This window comes from Pieris brassicae, chromosome 6 (assembly GCF_905147105.1).
Source record: "Pieris brassicae chromosome 6, ilPieBrab1.1, whole genome shotgun sequence".
Taxonomy (NCBI): Eukaryota; Metazoa; Arthropoda; class Insecta; order Lepidoptera; family Pieridae; genus Pieris; species Pieris brassicae.
The window spans coordinates 10,570,321-10,588,582 of NC_059670.1; the positions used below are offsets into that span (position 1 = coordinate 10,570,321).

At 34.5% G+C, this 18,262-nt stretch overlaps 1 protein-coding gene across 3 annotated transcripts in view; it reads left to right on the forward strand.

Moving 5' to 3' along the window:
• The first annotated feature begins 6,275 nt into the window (after positions 1-6,275).
• Positions 6,276-18,262, forward strand: part of LOC123710777 — an 81,914-nt gene continuing 69,927 nt past the window's right edge. The window contains exons 1-9 of one of the 3 annotated variants that reach the window (XM_045662964.1): positions 6,276-6,651; positions 6,723-6,926; positions 7,040-7,108; positions 7,378-7,518; positions 7,880-8,071; positions 9,283-9,423; positions 10,629-11,336; positions 12,179-12,399; positions 13,620-13,804. In XM_045662964.1, the coding sequence (XP_045518920.1) occupies positions 6,517-6,651; positions 6,723-6,926; positions 7,040-7,108; positions 7,378-7,518; positions 7,880-8,071; positions 9,283-9,423; positions 10,629-11,336; positions 12,179-12,399; positions 13,620-13,804 (1,996 nt within the window). In that variant the 5' untranslated portion in view covers positions 6,276-6,516. Of the gene's footprint in view, positions 6,652-6,722; positions 6,927-7,039; positions 7,109-7,377; positions 7,519-7,879; positions 8,072-9,282; positions 9,424-10,628; positions 11,337-12,178; positions 12,400-13,619; positions 15,780-18,262 lie in introns of those variants that run through there. The other 2 variants (XM_045662961.1, XM_045662962.1) reach the window with 2 other exon arrangements.

Consider the following 18,262-nt stretch of genomic DNA (forward strand, 5'->3'; position numbering starts at 1 on the left):
GAATTCAAAAACTTATTAGATCAAACCTGAACCTCATTGCCAAAAGACTGCAGGCGGTTTTTCTCGACACAACGAAATGCTCCAGTCATTTTGGAGCCAACAGGCATCACTAGAGACGATGGCAAGCGGCCGGATGGGATTGGAGGATGGGACGGGCTTGGCCGGGCGGACGGGATGCTACATGTGTTAGCTCTCACTTTTCTCGAACACAAAAGCTGGCACAGCCGCAGAGCAGGCGGAAAATAAAAAAAAAACGACTCAAATATAAATCTTTCCTCTTACTGATTTTGTTCCCTTTTTCAAACTCAACCTCAAAATAACTTTATTCATATAGGTAAACATGTGTACTTATGAACGTCAGAAAAGAAGTTAAATTAAATGTAAATTTACATAACAAGGACAAAACTTATGAAATTTGTTTTTTTCTATTTTTAATTATCAATGTTATTATTACCATAGAGGTTAAAAAAAATGTAAATTCTGTATATTTGCGTGTTGGAAATAAATAATAATGACGTATTATTTAAACATACTAGTTTTGATTATGTTTTATTTATGCTTAAGCCACCTTGGCTTGACACATTCTGCAGATCTAATGGTCAATTGAGTATTGTATAGTCTGTGGTTTAATTTTTTTAAGTTATTAAGGATTTCCTAGAAGAAAAAAAAAAGGCGGCAAGTGTTTGAAATAGGCGGGCGCCAAACTTTTGAAAATTAAATTTTATTTGATATCGCAGGATCAGTTAAGTTGTAAAGTGTATATATTAGTAGTTATTATTGTTTATTTATTTTCTTAGTTTGTTTTCTTCCCCTGGTAAGTAATTGAATTGTATTATATGTAAATAGGAATATTCTTTAGGCGTCCATGTTGGAGCCTGAAGACCCTGGAGGGACATCCCTCCAGGTGTCTCATGTAGTCACAATCGATGCATCGGGAATGGAAACGGAAGGTTCAATTTTAGATACGGACTGTTCGGATAGCACGAAATCGATTAAAAGAAAAAGAATTTCAGGTAGAAACCAAAAGAAGAGAAGGAATCATAGACATACGAGTCCGTCAGAATCCCAACTTTCCCCGAATAATTTAAAGGATAATATTATTTCTAAAGTGCTTGATGATAAAATCAATGTAATACACCATAATGAGGCTGCTCAATCTGCTTCAAGTAACCCTCGCGCTGCTAGGTCGCTTTACCAGGCGTCGGACCCTGCGCCTTATGTTGTCCATATTCAAAAAATATTACAACCAAATCAAACTGGGTCTATTCACCCAGTACAATTTGGATTTTTCCTGAAAAAAAGTTCTATAAAAAGCATAGTAGAGGGAAGCATCAAAAAAATTGGAAGGAACATGTTGTCTTTGCAATTTCATTCATTTCAGGATGCTAACACATTTTTAAATCACAAATCTCTAGAAATTAATAAATATAAAGCATTTATTCCGGCCTTCACTATCACTCGCATGGGAATAGTGAGAGGTGTTCCATGTGACTGGGACGAGAAAGACATTATAGAAAATATTGAGCTTCCGCATAACTGTGGAAGTATTTTGAAAGTTCGGAGACTAAACAGAAAGGTATATGAAGGCGAGACGCCCAAGTTCATACCAACTGAGACCGTAGTTTTAACCTTTGATGGAAAGGTGTTACCTCCCAGGGTCTTTATATGTTTCAACTCCCTATCTGTAGATCTTTATATTTACCCCACACTGCAATGCTTTAATTGCTGCCGTTTTGGTCACACAAAAATGCAATGCAGAGGCACTCCAAGGTGTTACAAATGTGCTAACAACCACCCAAGTATAAGCTGTAAGACTGAAAGAGATGATGCTGTGTGTATCTTATGTTCTGGTTCTCATTTTGCAACAGACAAAAAGTGCCCAGAGTACGCTAGACAAAAAGCTATCAAAGAAACAATGGCTAGAAACTCTATATCTTATTCAGAAGCCAGTAAAGTACATCCACCAGTTTCGAAATCCTATGCAGACGTTGTTGCTTCTGCTTCATCGGCCCCTTCTGGTCCGACTACTCCTTATTCCAGTCCCTATAATTTAACAAGCCCTTCTAAAAGCCCCACACAGTCATTTAGGAAAACAGTATACATGAAACCCAAAGCTCGTCCCAGAAATACTAGTAAGGGATACGATCAAAAAGCACATGCAGAGCTTATTGAACATTACAGCAACATTCCTTCCTTTTCTACAGGTTGTCGCAAAAATTATAATGATTTGTCAGAAATCATAACAAAGGATCTCATAATTTCTATAATTCAATACCTTTCACAATCTGACATAATTAAAATACCGTCCAACGATGCCACTTCTTCAAAAAGTTTTTTAACTCATGGACAGACAGGACCATCCACGAAACCAGTCTCTGGTGATTCAATGGAACTGCCGGAGTATTAATAGTAAAAAAAGTGACCTAATTTTTTTATTGAATAATTACAAACCATTTGCTGTGTCTCTTCAAGAGACTTGGCTTCGTCCTGGATTCAATTTTAGAATCCCAGGATATATCTGTCTTAGAGAAGACAGAACAGATGGGTATGGTGGAGTTGCACTAATTCTTAAGGGAAGTGTGCCCTTTGTCCACATACCCATGCCTAATCACAGTGATAAATTTTCCATTATTGCTGCTAGTGTAAATAATATTTGTATTGTAAATATGTATATACCACACCCTTCCACTGAAGTCTTTGACGATATTTGTAGCATTCTATCTTCCCTCCCGCGCCCTATTTTGGTCATGGGAGATTTCAATGCACAACATTCTATGTGGGGAAGTTCTAAGTCTGATCATTATGGGGCTAGAATCTTAGACATCTTAGATGATAATAATTTATGCCTTCTAAACTCTGGTTGTCCTACTAGAAGGACAAAGCCCCATGAGGGTATCAGTGCACCAGACCTTACCCTGTGTAGTCCTTCCCTTGCTCCTATATTAAACTGGTGGCCTCTATCGTCTTCATATGGAAGCGATCACTTTCCGCTAATTGTATCATTTCCTCAAAAAATTGGCGAAAAGACGTCAAAGGCTCCTCCCCGGCTAAAATATAGACTTAAGGATGCCAACTGGTCATTATTTAGAGATAAAGTTCAACAAAATTTATCAACAATACCTCCAGTAAATGACAGCAATAATCATCTTTGTGCTGAAGCTTTTACACGGGCACTACTACAGGCTGCTGAGGAAGTTTTTCCAATTAAAAATAATAGTGGCAATGGGCATATTCCATCACCTCCTTGGTGGGACAGCGAGTGCTCTGCTGCTATAGCTGAGAGAAAGATGGCCGAAAGACATTACAGAGAAAATTCTACAACACAACATTTTAATATTCTTTGTAATCTTATAACTAAAACACGTAAATTATTAAAACAAAAACGATTCAATGGGTGGAAATCTTTTTGTGCTTCAATTTCACCAGACATTTCTTCATCTGAAGTTTGGCAAAATATTCGTAGATTCAGATCTGCTTTTAAACCTCAAAGGTCTCGCTTTATGGATGGCAATACAGTTGATTTGTTTCTTGACAAATTAGCTCCACCATATGTCCCATCTATAGAAAATATTTCTTCTGACTCACAGCTTTCTCTCTTCTCCCAGCATGATAGTAGCGATTCATTCATTTCGTTTAGCCTTTCAGAACTCAAAGGGGTTCTTTCAAAACTTAGGGACTCAGCCCCAGGTTGTGATGGAATTCCATATTCTTTTCTACAAAACCTGAATGACACATGCCTTTCTTATTTTCTCAGTTTAATTAATTCTATCTTAACATCAGGTAATATTCCTTCATCATGGAAAATCCATGAAGTTATCCCTATACATAAGCCCAACAAACCGATTAATGTTCCAACATCATACAGACCAATTGCATTAGCTTCAGTTATTTCCAAAATTTCTGAACATTTAGTTAAAAATAGATTAGAATGGTTTATTGAGAGTAAAGGCTTACTATCTCAAAACCAGTTTGGATTTAGGAAAGGCAGATGTACGATGGATAGTATCAGTATTTTTATGACAGACTTAAGATTGGCATTTTCATGTAATAAGTCTGTGTTAGCAGCATTCTTAGATGTGTCTGCAGCCTATGATAATGTTAACCTTTCAATTCTGAAACAAAAAATGATTAATTTAGAAATCCCTCAAATTTTTATAAGCTTCACTATAAATCTTCTCTCTGGTAGAATGCTTAAAGTAATATCAGAAGACTCCTACCAATCCCGTATTGCCTGGAAAGGTTTACCACAGGGCTCAGTTTTAAGTCCCTTACTTTACAATATATATTCTCATGATGTGGAAGCCTCCCTTAAGGGTAAAGTTAACTCACTCCAATATGCAGATGATTTACTCCTATATATCTCAGGTGATTCTGTTGACAAAATGTCTGATACTATGACATATTCCCTTAAGTTGCTAAAAGTCTGGCTTGACAATAATTCTCTAAGTCTTTCGGTTCCTAAAAGTGTTATGGTCTTATTTTCACGTATGAGACTTCCTCCATCAGTGTCTGTATTTTATAATAACATTAGAGTTCCCGTTAAAAGTGAAGCAACATTTCTAGGGGTAATTTTAGACTCAAGACTTACAGGAAACCCTCATTGCAACTATATAAGTGCCAAATGTGAGAAGATTCTAAATATACTGCGTTGCCTCTCTGGAGTTTGGTGGGGAGCCCACCCTTTCTCTTTAAAGCTTTTATATAATGCCCTAATTAGAAGTATTTTAGACTATGGAACATTTATACTTGAACCCTGTAATGCAGTAGCTCTCTATAAGTTAAACATTATCCAGTCTAAAGCTCTGAGAATAATTGCTGGGGCTATGCGTTCGAGCCCTATTAACGCTTTGCAGGTCGAATGCTCTGAAGCCCCTCTGCACCTCAGACGACAATTTCTTTCTGACAGGTTCCTGTTTAGAGCATTCCAAGTCTATAATCATCCTCTTTACTCTAAGTTATGGTCTCTGTTGGATTGTATGGATTATCCGTACTGGGCTCATAAATCGCCGCCATGCCTTATTGTTAGTCTCCAAAAATATTTAGCTCTTCAAGCTCCAACACATAGATCACAATTCCTTCCTATATTTTGTGTTAACTATGATGCCTTAACATTAAATCCTTCTATTTTGCTTGATTTTGGTATATGTAAACAAGACCCTTCTGCCAATGCCAAATTTATAGATATTATTAACAGTAACAGCCGATGGAAACATTGCCATTTAATTTTTAGTGATTCTTCCAAACCCGGACCCGAGGAGTGTGTGGGAGTTGGAGTTTTCCATCAACAGTTTGGCATTGTACAGAAAATAAAATTGCCTCCAGAGACTTCAGTATTTACTGGAGAATGTTTTGGTCTGCTGAAGTCTCTGGAGTATATTTTAATCATGAAGTTAAAAAACTCATTAATTTTAACTGACGCTAAAAGTGCCCTCCAAGCCTTGGAAAGATTTCCTTTTAACAGTAACCGAAATAATCATCCAGTCATTATTGCATGTCGTGATTTATTGTATCGATGTTGCATCAAGAATTGCACAGTTTCTTTTGCTTGGATTCCGGGGCACTCAGGTATTTTTGGCAATACCAAGGCCGATAGCCTTGCCAAGGCTGCGGTCAATGACGGAGATCTGGTTCCGTACAAAAACTTTTCTTGTGATTTGGCTCTCCTACCTAAATCTCGGTTACTGAATTCTTGGACAAACATTTGGCGTTCTTCAAGTCAGACTAAAGGTCGATATTACAGCACGATTCAGGTCGATATACCTCCTAAACCGTGGTTTTCAACTCTGACGCTTGGTAAAGCTATCACTTCGACCCTTATTCGTATGAGGCTTGGCCATGCATGCATTCCCTTGCATTTGGCAAGGCTTAAACTTTTACCTAACGATATATGTCACTGTGGCAATGACGTTGGGGATTTTAATCATATATTCTTTGCTTGTCCTCAACATGACCGTTCCGCTTTTATTTCCTCGCTTTTGTCCATTAAAATTCCTTTTCCTACTTCAATCTCTATCCTTCTATCTAATATAAATATTGATGTATATAGAATTTTAGCCAGTTTCATTTTTCATAACAATATAAAATTATAATCATTTATGTACTTATTATATACCTAATTTATCTGATCCTTTTCAAAATTCCGATCCAATTTCCAAACCAATAAAATAAATCTAATAACACACTTCCTAACTTTTTTGCATGGCTGACGCACAAACCGTGCAGGCCAAGAAAGGGAAAAAAAAAAAAAAAAAAAAAAGGATTTCCTAATCCAATAAATCGGTATTCCGATTTATTATACTTCGTTAAGACCGTTGTTTTTGTAGGAAAAGAATATTTTAATGATGCGCTTACTTAGAAAATGAAGTGCTTATGTGTACTAAGTTAAATATGTATATATTGAAAATAATAATATGAATTTGGTTCCGCTCTTACAACTATAACTTGGCCTATCTTTCAAATTGTGTAGTAATAGTAAATGTATTTATTAGAGCCCATTGAAATAACTTGCATTCTAAAATGGTCATTCAGAAAAATGCTAATCAGAACGAGAACTCTTCAAATAATCCGAATTTGGAAGCTCTTCCAAATAACTCATGGACTACGCAAGGTCCTAAGACACTAAGCATTCGGATGAACACCAATATGCAAACAGTGAGTAATTGTAATTATTTACAATTTCTGTTTATTCCGATACAAGTTACATGTCTAGTAAATTTTTTCAGAGACAGCCAATTACTCGGCAAATTGCCATAAATACTCTAGCAGCAATGCATCGTAGATTTAGCCTTCCTGGCCCGGTACAACCGCATTCACGACCCATAGCGGAATTTCGTGCAAGTGCTAATAAGTCACTGGATATGTTAAGGCAAACCATTCAGTCATCTGTAACCCGAGAAATTGACCAAGTTATAAAAAAGTATTTGGAGGTATGGTTCTTATTTTATAAATCCTTGAGTACCTATTAGTATCTGTACTACATGGATCAATATATTTGGTTATATATAAAGAATATTTATAGTAAAAATTTTAATGTTTTCAGAAATTCTTTGTTCCTGCTGTAAATAATATTCGACTGAACCTAGGAGATGAATCTGTGAGTGAAGATCAGGTAAACATAGAACAGCTAACAATATTGGTTAATAATAAATATTTTATTGATAGTTAAAGGCAAAGTAATCTATGTAAAGAAATTTGATGTGTGGTATTAAAAATATTATGCATATATTACTTATTGTACTTTGAAGCTTATGGCTTACTACTAACTGAACTAAAATTACTTACTCAAGAGTTATATTATTAATATGAAATAAGAGATAGTCACAGGAATGAAATCTATTTCAAGGAACATAACTTGATAAGTTCTTTTTATGAATTTAGGTGAGAGCTGTTTGCCGAGCTATGCTGGATGCCACACGTTTGTTATATACCACACCTCCTCGGACTTCCCAAGCTACACAAGAGTCAAATGATCTTGAAGCTAGTCAAAATGTGGAAACAAAATTTGTTAAATATGCTGCTGTAAGTACTCTAATGTTCAATTAATATGTTTCCTGTATATGATGTTTTGTTCAAATATAAAACTAGCATAATCTCTAGGCATTTTAAAAATATTCCAACATAGAATTGTCTTTTGTTAACATAGCTTTTACACATTAAGAAAAACACTTTTTGAATGGATTGAAGCTATGTATTATTATTAAATGCTTACAATCATTTACATAATTTTAAAATTTTAATAAAATTTAAAATTATGTAAAAAAAAATACATAGCTTCAATCTGTTCAAGAAGTGTTTTTCTTAATATTCAAACAATTTGACAATCTCAAACCACAATCATCATCTTAATTTTATATATTATTATACTTTAACATATTTTCAGGGTCCCTCACAGAAAAGAAAAGATGTTGAAGTTGAATCTGATCCAAAAATTAAAAAAATTAAACAGGAGGAAAGTGGTGATAGTGGACGATCATCACCAATCTGTTCACCAGCAGTCAGAGACCCTGATAAATGGAACCCGGCCAGATTAACCCAGGACACTTTATTCATTATGGGTTCTCATGCTCACAAAGTCAGTATTACCAAGTAGTTTATAAATGTTTTTGATATATTATTATTATTATAGCCTCTTTATTTCCATAATGAATAATATATTTTAAACAAGTATGATCAGATGATTAATTATTATATAGTAATGCATGCATTAAAAAAACTAATATTACTATTAATAATCCTTAAATTTAAATTCCAATCATAATGAATAATTTTAATGTATATACATTTTAAATGATAAATAAATTATAAGAGCATCAAAATCATAAATCATTATGTACTCCTCTATGGGTAAAGGCCACCTCTATTTTGCTACATATATACATATTGATTTGATATATATAAAACAGAATAGATACCTCAAACAGATTTTATTACTTACACGGGTATAATAATTAAACTGCCAATCTATCTAGTCATTGCTGATTTTATTCTTGACAAAACTGAAGTTTCAGGATGCTATAAGCATGGCAATCCTGAAGTAGGATAATCATCCCCTTGCAATTATAAATTTTTTTTATTGAACCTGATGCGTTTATTTCTTCTACTATGCTTCATTGGCAGGACTGATGAGATATTAAAATAAATATTTGAGTTTAATCAATATATTGAAATTAAAAAAAAACAGCTCTCTGTATTTAATCTTGCATGAGAACAAAAATTCTGTGGTCACTGCTTTTGGATCAGTGGAATGAGTTTCCTAAGCTTTCCTAAGCAACAAGACTAACATAACTATTTACAATAGAGCAAAACACGGAATATTTAAGCTCTCAGTTCTTCACGATCACACCGAAATAACAATAAAAATGAAATAATCATGGCGGAGTCTTGTTTTACATTGTTAATCAACACGCTGGCTTTCGGTCAGACCGATAGTTAAACGTTTTCGACGCTGCTTTATTTAAATCAAAATGCTAGCGACTTGATTGAATATCGACATTTAATTAACTGTCTAGAGATTCAATTAACTCTCTGATTTAACTACTTTACTGCGACATACATATATAGATCTTTATTAATTATTTAGTGCCTTAATTGACTTTGATTGTGATAGTGCATGTTCCTATTTCACCGATAGGTATAACAATACCTAGGCGATTTAAAAGATAATGGCCCTTGATTTCAGAACTGGTGTAAATGTAAATTTATGTTCTGTAATGTAAATGTAAACTGATGTTCATAACTACAGTTTCATACATGAATAAACAGTATTTTATATTTTGATTTTAGGTACTCGGATTGGGCAATTCACGCGGTCGTTTGTACACGAGACACGCGGACTTACTGCGGTATCCAGCAGACAGCGCCGACAAAGAATGGATTGCGAGTCACAATCTTGTGAATGCTGTCGGAGGCAAAACTTACATCATGGTAAGATATTTGTGTCGTTAAAACTACGTAGACGATAGTTCATATTTGACTTTATAAAGGGATGCAAACCTTTATTTACTAATCTTTCACATCCAAGATTACAGATATTTATATGTTTAACAATATTATAAGTCCGAAATTCTGTGCAAATAGAAAAAAAGTTACTATAGAAATATATTTTGTTATTTATTTTCATTATTTATTAACATTTCGTTACATTACAATATAAAAAAATTAAACATAATTAAATCAAAAGGAGGGCAACTGGCGGCCTTATTGCCTCTTCCAGGCAACCACTGTGAGTAAAGAAAAAAAATTTAAATTACGTAAGATAGGCAAGAAATGCAAAAATACATGTTATACACAGTTATTAAGACAAAACTAAACAGGAACAAAAAAACAAACTAAACTAAAAAGATGATACATTAAAAATAAAAAGTAAAAAGATACATACATCACGATAATTTAAGATAAGTCTCACGTCAGTTAGTAGTTAGTAAGAAAGTTAGGTTTTAAAACTTTAATTAGTTTAGCTTCATTGGTAGGGGTCAGTCGGTCAATATCGTGATCCTTAAGATCTCGTTAGAATTTATTGATGTGTAAACGCGGCAGAAATAAATAATGAGCATATTGACATTGATCTAGATTTTTTTGTGATCCATTAATATTGTTTGTATGACAGTGTGTGGATTTGAATGAGCATTCAGAGCAATATGTTGGCTCACTGTGTTTACAAAATAAACCTACGTAAAGAAATTTTGTGTTTATGCTTATTAAAAAAATTCAACGTGACTGATTTGGCAACTTTATTGTTCTAATGAACTCACCTTAATATGATGTAATATAACTAAGGTTAGTTAAAGTTTGGGTATTTTGGGTACAGACCATACTTTTATCGTCCATTATTACGAAACACGTCTACTCCGAAGAATGATCTTCTGACTACTGATGATATTGAAGTCAATATCTGTTGAAAGTGTAGTTTGACCAGTTGAATATATTGATTCAACTATCGTGATATTGGATCGCGATATTTATTGAACGCCTGACCGTCTGACCTGATAATGGCTGGGCCATTATAAACATTCGCTGTTATTGTATTGTCTTTACAACTTTAAAAGCCTAAAAAATGCGTCCCGTTTATAAAAAAAACAAACAGCTTTAATTTACTATTTATTTATAAATAAAACGCTAAATCTCTCCAGGTTTTAGAAGATATAGAGGAACTGGCTCACAGTGAAACATATAAGCACAATTCATTGCCGTTACTTGGCGAGCTGACCGGTTTCAAAGTACCACTATTTATGTTGAGGAAGATAAAGGCGTATGTTCTAAAGAGAGCCCTGAGCGGGGATTTAAATGCTGATAGCCCGCAGCCAATAACAAGTAATCAAGAGGACAAATTCAAAATTGATGATATCAAAATTGAAGCACACGACGACTTCGATTCTGCCAACTTCAATGCCAGTCAATATATGAACAATTCAGATGGCGCAGGCGTCGCTAACGATAACGACTTCGCTGATATAAAAGTCGAAGATATAGATGACATTAAAGTGGATGGAATCAAAATGGAAGATCTGGATGAGATGAAGGTTGATGGAATCAAAGTGGAAGATCTGGAAGCGAACGGTATAAAAGTTGAAAATATAGACGATATCAATGTTGACGCCATCAAAGTTGAAGATATCAAACTGGAGAATGATGAATTTGATTTGTGTAAGGATAATGATGAGAACAGCCTTGTCGATGGGTTGCTTGAGGCGGATATTGAGTTTCTGAGCCGGAACTTGGGGGATATTGAAAGTGATGCAGATGCAAGAAAGACAATTGAGAAGTTGACAGGTGTCAACCCGGACACAATCACTTTGGTTGGCGACGAATTTGACCTCGGAAGTACACTTAATACTAACGTAAGTTTTGTATTGATTACTTTGACATATTGCTTGTCTTCCATACAATGATACACTCTACATAGTATTACACCCACTCTCAATAATGACAACAATTGAGTCATTAAGTTTAAGTTGCTAAAATAAGTAAAAACTACGCAGCGTTCTTTTGTCGCTTTATTATCCTAGCCCTAATAAACTCAACTGACGCCATCATCCATACCAACTTTCTGAGAAATTCGTTCTTTTTACAAATTGGGATTGCTTGCGCATGTGGACTGTTGTTGACCATAACTAATAAGAAAAAAACTTTTTAAACGGATCGAAGCTATGTATTATCACAGCTGTGAGACTTTTGACATTCAACACCTTTTGTCTTCAGTCACCGTGACCACGCACGCTGTAAAGCATGCGAAACGTGGGATTTTTTTTAAATTATGTAAGTAATTATAAGTTTATAATAATAATACAGGCTTCAATCTGTATAAAAAGTGTTTTCTTAATGTGTAAAAGCTATGTTAACAAAAGACAACATGACTAATAAGTAGGAGGCATTGATTATCTACGTTTTTCTTCTCACCTTTTAACGACATCTCTCTATAACGCCATAAAATGCAGTCCCTTCAGTGTTTAATACGTTTATGTGATTTTTTTTTTGAGAGCTTTGCTTACTTTTATCGACAAGAGGAGAGGGGGGGAGAGGGAATTGCAGTAAATCTGCTTACGTTCAACTGGAACGGTCCGTTACCATAATTGTCATATATTTTAGAAAAGATAGCTTGTAACATATACTGTAGCTATATTTTATATATTAGCTTAATAAGTTTCAATTTGTAATTACTTAATTAACCACTTCGAAACAGTTTTCAGGCAGTCAAAACACAAAGTGCATAACAGTAGCGTCGACCACCAGTGGTATGGTGCACAGCGTCCCCGTGGCCCATTTGGCCCCGGGCCGTATCGGCAGTACAGTGCACTACTACACGAGTGGCACGGTCCAAGGCCAGAGGACTATCCATCATTTGCCTCAAGCCACTGTCACTATACAAAGCATACCGGCGTCTGCGTCTCAAGTTATTCGCGGGTATGTACTTAAAGTAGAGTCAAGAGGAGTGTGAAGATATGAATGCTTAGGTGGTGGTAGAACAGGTGAATGAGAAGCGGTTAACAAGTAGGATGTACAAGAAAACCATTGGTGGTGAAGTCAGGTTGGGTAGGCCTTGTTTACATACCTTGACTGAATGCAGGCTGTACCACAGAAGGGACAAAAGTACTCGACTGACTAATGACGAGCATGCATGGTGAATGTCAATGTGTATGAAGTGAGAGAAGTATGTTAGGACCGTAGCAAATCAAGATCTGTGGGGTCTGCCTTCGGAGAAAAAGGCTTGAATGTAAAAAAAATGTGTGTCTAAAGTCGGTTAACGGATGATAGTTTAACGTGACATCATAACAAAACAATGATGAAACATTTGCATACTTAAGTCTTCGAGTGGAAAAGAGATAGATGCGGCGCAAGCGTACAATGAGCGTAACGGGACAATGATTTACGCTCTTTTTCGTGCGTGCAGCCGGCGTTCATCAATTGTAACGTCAATAAATATCTTTCTATGGCAAAGTGGCGAATGTATTCCGAAATATAGTGACGGCTAACTTTAACTTTTTATATATATCATTTATTAATGTGCTCTTTACACACCTAAAAATCTTCTCAAACCTTAGCATCTGGGGCCCTCGGACCAGTCAGTAGATAGACTGGTTGAGGATCCTCCCTTCAGGTTGGGGAAATGTTCACGATCCTTTCTCCATAACGGGATATCACGTTCTGATACGAACGTCCTCTTACGATATTTTTTGGATAAAACGCGAATTTTTTAAATTTGTTCATATTTTAAACTGAATTTTTTAAATGTTAAGTAAGTTATTTTTCTAGATGTTTCAGGTTTAGGCTTACGCGAGTAAAAACACTTTAATTAATCTTCTACGGATATAAACGCAAAGTTAAGACATAACTGTCTTTTAGATTGAATGAAAACACGTTATGTAAATAATGAAATACATATGCATTGTTTTATGTATTAGGAGGAAAAACGGGCACGAGGCTCATCTAATGTTGTGATGCCGCCGCCCAGGTCACAGATATTCAAGGCTTACAAGTGCATTGCCGGCCTTAAAAATTGGTACGGTCTTTTCTTGTAGGACCCTAAGTCGCATTGGTTCGGAAAGACTTCACACTGCCTGATGAAACGACGTTTAACCCTTATAACACTTTATTATATAATATTTACGATATCTAATTTTCAGCATTCCAATCAACGCCAAGTCTGGGACCATTAGTACTGTGATGTCTCAGGGTACGGCCAACACGATCATCGGTTTTGGAACTCACAACTCGACCATCATCACTCCAGGACAATACAACGTGACGAAATCGTTTCCCAACGGCAACATCCTCCATAACGCGATAATGTCGAAAACCCAGAATTCAGGTATTTCCTTTTCAGTCCAGCCGGTAACGACTCCCAAGTCGGACTTCGACATCGCCACGACGAAGGAAATGATTGATAACGCTTGTCATTCCTCGGTTATGTTGAAGAAGGTTTTGACGTTGGGCAGTGCGGGTTCAGGCAAGTCTTTTATAATGCATAACACCCAAAAGGTTCTTTCTACCGGGTTCGCGACGGGTTCCACACCGCCACCTAACGTGACCATAGTTAGTTCTGGTTCTGGGCTTTTGAACAGTCTGGGAAATTCGACTATTGTGTGCCCCGCTAATGGCAATTTAAGTGCGACTCACGCAACTTTGTCAGCGCTTTTGGCTTCAAGCGCTGAAAACGCCCAGGCAAATAAGAAATGATTTTAAAATCTATAAAGTTCATGAAATTATATATAGTCTTTGTAAGTTATTTTAGTTAGTGTCCCAGCGATGTTTATAATTTAACTTGTATTGAAGCGTATTCATTTCTATCCGCCGTACTTAGTTTTAAGCCAGCCTCCTCATAAAACCATATTGAATAGTGTTGTATTAATTATCTGTGGTTGAGTATTATGACTACTGTCAACTGCCAAAATGAATGGATGTCAAGACTTATAGGTGATAGTGCTATATTACAATTTTCTGAGTAGGATTACAGATACTGAAACTTGAATCGTTACTTGAATTTTATTGAATAGAGTTGTATTAATTATCTGTGGTTGAATTTTGTGACAACTGTCAACTGCCAAAATGAATGGATCACAAGACATAGGTGTTAGCGCTAAGGTTTTATAGTAGGATTGAAACTTGAATCGTATAATGCATCTTATTGAGCAGTTAATATTTACAAAATAATTTCCTGCTATTATTTTGCGAGAAGATTGTTATTTTTATAAGCATTTTTGACTGTTTCATGTTATCTACCTCGTTAAGTTATCTGATTCTATACATTAGTTACTGCTAGACTAAGTTTATGGTTATTTTAGCTTGTTTCGTTTAGAAAATAGTTTTAATATCCGCCTATTTATTTAAAAATATTCATATCTACGACCTATCGTTATTTTTACTATAGAGTGTCAAATGCGCTATAGTAAAACGACTTGTTGCTGATACCACTGGTAGGTTTAACTAGGCGTTTTGTCATTCGTCTCAGACGATTTAAGTATATCGTTACTATGGTAACAATATGCATGTTTTATAAGGCCAAAGTTCCGTTTGACAGTTTACTTTTTTACGTAATTGTGTTTCGCTTTAAGCTTTAATTTTTGACTGATTTATATTGTATTTGAACTGTTTACAATTTCTAAGGCTGTGCTATTTTTATAATTATACGCTTATGTAAGTTAAATTAGCTTTTATAAGTGGCATTTTTCCTTTATACTATTTTTATGTGCTTTCGATAGGCTATGAAATATATATATATTTATTATTTATTTGTTTCAATATGTCCTAGACTTAATAATACAATTGTGTAGGGAATGGTTAACTATCGAAAAAGTTGTAGGCTAACTGTAGTAGTGGGAATGATACATTTTTATATGTATTTGAGCAGCGCTCCGTCAACATATTTGGAATTAAACTATATGTATTCGTGCGTTCGAAAAACAAACCAAAATATAATGAAGTCTGATAATATAATTCTTTAAATACACTTTTACATACATGGCCTTTACTATCGCAACGTTTCGTGTTTTAAAATATTAAAAATATTACAACAAACCTTTAAGCCCTAGTCTTTGTTTCATACAGATATGCAAATCATGATGTGTTGATGTATATTGTAATAACAAATTGTGCTAACAATTTGGTATTATCATGATGAGTCTAATTTATAGAATTCATCTGTTTATTATATACTAGATTAGGAACGTATATTAACTTTCCCGGTTTTTAGTTTGATAGAAACAAATTGAAATTATTACGATACTTTATGTAATGCATAATATATCAAAAAATAATATTTGATATATGTATTAAATCAAGGACAATTCGAAACTTTTTTTAAAGGACCTTAAATTTGTAATAGTTTATTTTCTTTATATAATTTTAGCTTTTTACGTTTTTTGTAAAATCAAATTATTTATTTTAATTAGTCCTACTAAAAGACACTTATGAAAGTCATAATTACAAGTTAAAAATATTAGATAAAAATGACTAGTTCATATGCAAAAGAATAAGCAAGAAACTCCATATTGATTTGATAATTTTGTGTGAGACCATGTACCTAGAAACAAAATCTACTAAAATAAAATAGGCGCATGGAATTATAAAAAAAACAATGCTATCTGCATTATATACTAAATTATTATGTAGATACTTAGTGCTCACACATTGAAAATTTATTTTTTGATTTTTAATATTTTTTTATCTCCCTTACATTATCTATAGAAGTACTTTTTCTGCGTACATGAGATCGACAAAGTATATGATAACGTAGAATATGTTTGTATGAACAACCACTAGGAGCAATCATACAAATTTTCGATGGATTTTACGTTATAAATATCTCGGAATGAGTGAGCCTTTCCCAACCCCATTTTTCATAGATAAGTCAAAAGAGTAATAGTATAGACTTATCGGAACCAGGTCTAAAATTCAGTCTGCGTTTAGGGATCATAGAGTAAGATTTAAAGTTAATACATGCCTAAGTTTGTGTTCTTTATGTCAAAATTTATTAGATTTAACTGGAGATATACTTAGCGCTAAGTATCGACTCTAAAACTTCCCTATCAGTGAGTTTTTATTTTATGCTTTAGTGCAATTTTAGCTTGGCACAAGCTTGCAATTCTTGAGTGGCAAATGCTTTATTATTTTTATATTCTAGCTATGCAATAAATTTTTAAATATGCTATTTTGAAGTATTTTTTAGTATAAGTTAGGATTAGAATACGAATATTGATCTCTTTTAATCAAATTTCGGTGTTAATCAGAAAAACGTTCGGAATTCAAATAACGTGACTTGACGTTAAACCGCTTACATGTCATTTGTCATATTCATTCATAGACTAAAAATGAATTCCTCAATAGATCGTATACTACGGAGGTAGGTGATTTATTTTCTATAAAAATATTATGTCCTATTAACTTGTATTGTGTAAATTTGACAATTGAATTCCTGTCATAATTGACATGCCTCACTTCGTACCTATTGTTTGTAAAATGGCTGTGTCAAAATTTTAACTCTAATCTTATAGTTACTACAAAGATACGGAAGGTAGCGCCAGCATTTAGATTTTTACTTTCAACTAACTCATAATCTAGATTAGTCTAGTTTTCACATGCAGAAGGAATGCTGGCTGGGTCGAAAAAATCAGTGGGTGTCCTTCTAATGTACTGTCTTATGGGCTTTTAAGTGTCTACACACGGCACTTAAATCTGTGGCTATGTCGGGACAATGGTGGTGGGGATGAATCCACCACTATTAGGGTACGATTTGCCTACACACGAGGTGACCTAGGGTGCTCTCCACTACTTAGATATTGCCTCTGATTTTAAAGCCATGTGTAGACACTTTTCAAGACATGTAGAGACTATTAAGAGCAGTTTAAGGACTCCAGTTTATACTGTCCTGTGTAAAGTCCTCAACAGTCTCTTATCATCTCAGCGTAAATTCAATTTGACTGAAAGAGACAGAAGAGTACTTTGGTGAAAGAGTGCTTCTAGCCCTATATATTTATTAATAATAAGTATTCGCTGATTTAAGGAAAATTTCCGCTACCTTTCGTATTAATACATAATCGGACATTGTCCCTAGGTTTACATTGAAAAGTTTTTCTTGTTGGTGTTGTGACCATGTTGTGACACGGTTGTGTTTATAATAAGGCTTCCGGCTTAATCGTTGTAATAATGGTAGGCGAAACTTAGAATTTTCCGTTAGATTTCTAGTTTACTGTCATAGTGATTCATTAGATGTAATCTTTTGATTGATCTTGATGTGTTTCAAAGGCTGAGCCAGTCATCTGATAAATTAAGACGCCGTAATGGCGTATTCCGATTCTCTAACTGAATTTAAAAGGTATAAAATGTTATAGCGATTTTCGTTTGTTTGTCATTTTCAGGTTTTACGTTAAGATTCGTAGGATTTCTCACAAATATGCAGATATTAAATTTTAATACTTTGGCTGCTATGTTAGAGCTGTTTGTCGAGCGTGCTCTGTGGTGTTAGTTTTTTGACAATTCATCTGTTGTTGCCATAACATAGTCTGTGACTTAATTATTTAGCTCTGTCTTTTTATTGAACACATGCACAATTTCTTTTTTAATTTCTATAAAAGTTGATGTAAAACAAGTCTTAATTTTTAAGTCTAAGATATTTTTGTAACCGGCTTATACATATCTTTGTGAATAAATTTAATGGAAATTGTGTGAAACCCTTATGACAGTACAAATATAGTTGATTGTTTTATTTTGTGTTATTCGTATTTTGTGGTTTTACATTTATGTTATTTTTTTCCTTGTAATGTACGCTTTT